A 905-nucleotide genomic window follows, 5' to 3' on the forward strand; every position below is an offset into this window, starting at 1 on the left:
TGGGATCTCTGATCACTGCATTCAATATGATAATAGGTTGTCACTAGTATCAGATGGGGACCATAACAGCCCACAGCAGATACACACTGACACTTATCTGTTATCATCTCGTGAGGCTGGACAGTTTCATCAGACACTTAATACAGTGTAGTGATGGACCATTATCTTACTAATCACAGTCGTCTGCATGAGACTCTAGAGTTAACAATCTGCAAACCCTCTCCTTGATTGTGTGATTCAACCCCATGCTTGTTTTCTGAAGCTGGGCTTAGCATTACCAATTGTTTTGATCTGTTTCATACACTTGGAGTGTTGTTTAATGTACACAGATACCTTTTGAAGTACTTCCTGAATGTCCTGTCTCGTAGCCCGTAGACAATAGGACTAACAAAGCGGGGGAGGATTTGGTTTATAATAAACAAAAGAAATGCTATTGAACTAAGGCCTCTTGGGAACAAGTATATGAAAGCTTGAATCAACATAGGCTGCACATACACCATCATACACAGCAGCACCTGAAAACCATGAAGCAGGATAGTGTTTCTTGCCTTTTTAGCATCTGCATTTGCAGCCTTGGCCACAAACAAAATTCTGAAGTAAGTGTAGAACAGAGTGAGCCAAACCACTACCAGAAACACTATGTGGGACGTATCCCTCTTCTTTAGACTGTAGGTGCTCCTAAACACAGTATCCCTGGAACAGTACACTCTTGAATTTAAAAACTCCAGAGGTTCAGTAGCCAGGAGGATGAAGACATCCGGCAGGACAGAAAGTGAACTCATCGCCCAAATTATGCCAATTACAATATATGTTCTTTTGGCAGTACATATGTAGTTATAGCGGAGAGGAACGCAGACAGCAATGTAGCACTCTGCTGCCATAAAAGCTAGATTCAGAGGGGTGTT

The 905-nt window shown here is 42.0% G+C and overlaps 1 protein-coding gene across 1 annotated transcript; it reads right to left on the reverse strand.

Moving 5' to 3' along the window:
• Positions 1–96: 96 nt before the first annotated feature.
• Positions 97–899, reverse strand: LOC111672982 (odorant receptor 131-2-like; the record flags this gene model as incomplete). Its single annotated transcript, XM_023430588.2, has 1 exon — positions 97–899. A coding segment is annotated over one exon (603 nt), but the record flags the coding sequence as incomplete, so codon positions are not given.
• Between the last annotated feature and the right edge of the window lie 6 nt (positions 900–905).

This window comes from Seriola lalandi, unplaced genomic scaffold, assembly GCF_002814215.2.
Source record: "Seriola lalandi dorsalis isolate HSWRI2012SDOR001 ecotype SW California unplaced genomic scaffold, Sedor1 jcf7180002009410, whole genome shotgun sequence".
Lineage (NCBI taxonomy): Eukaryota > Metazoa > Chordata > Actinopteri > Carangiformes > Carangidae > Seriola > Seriola lalandi.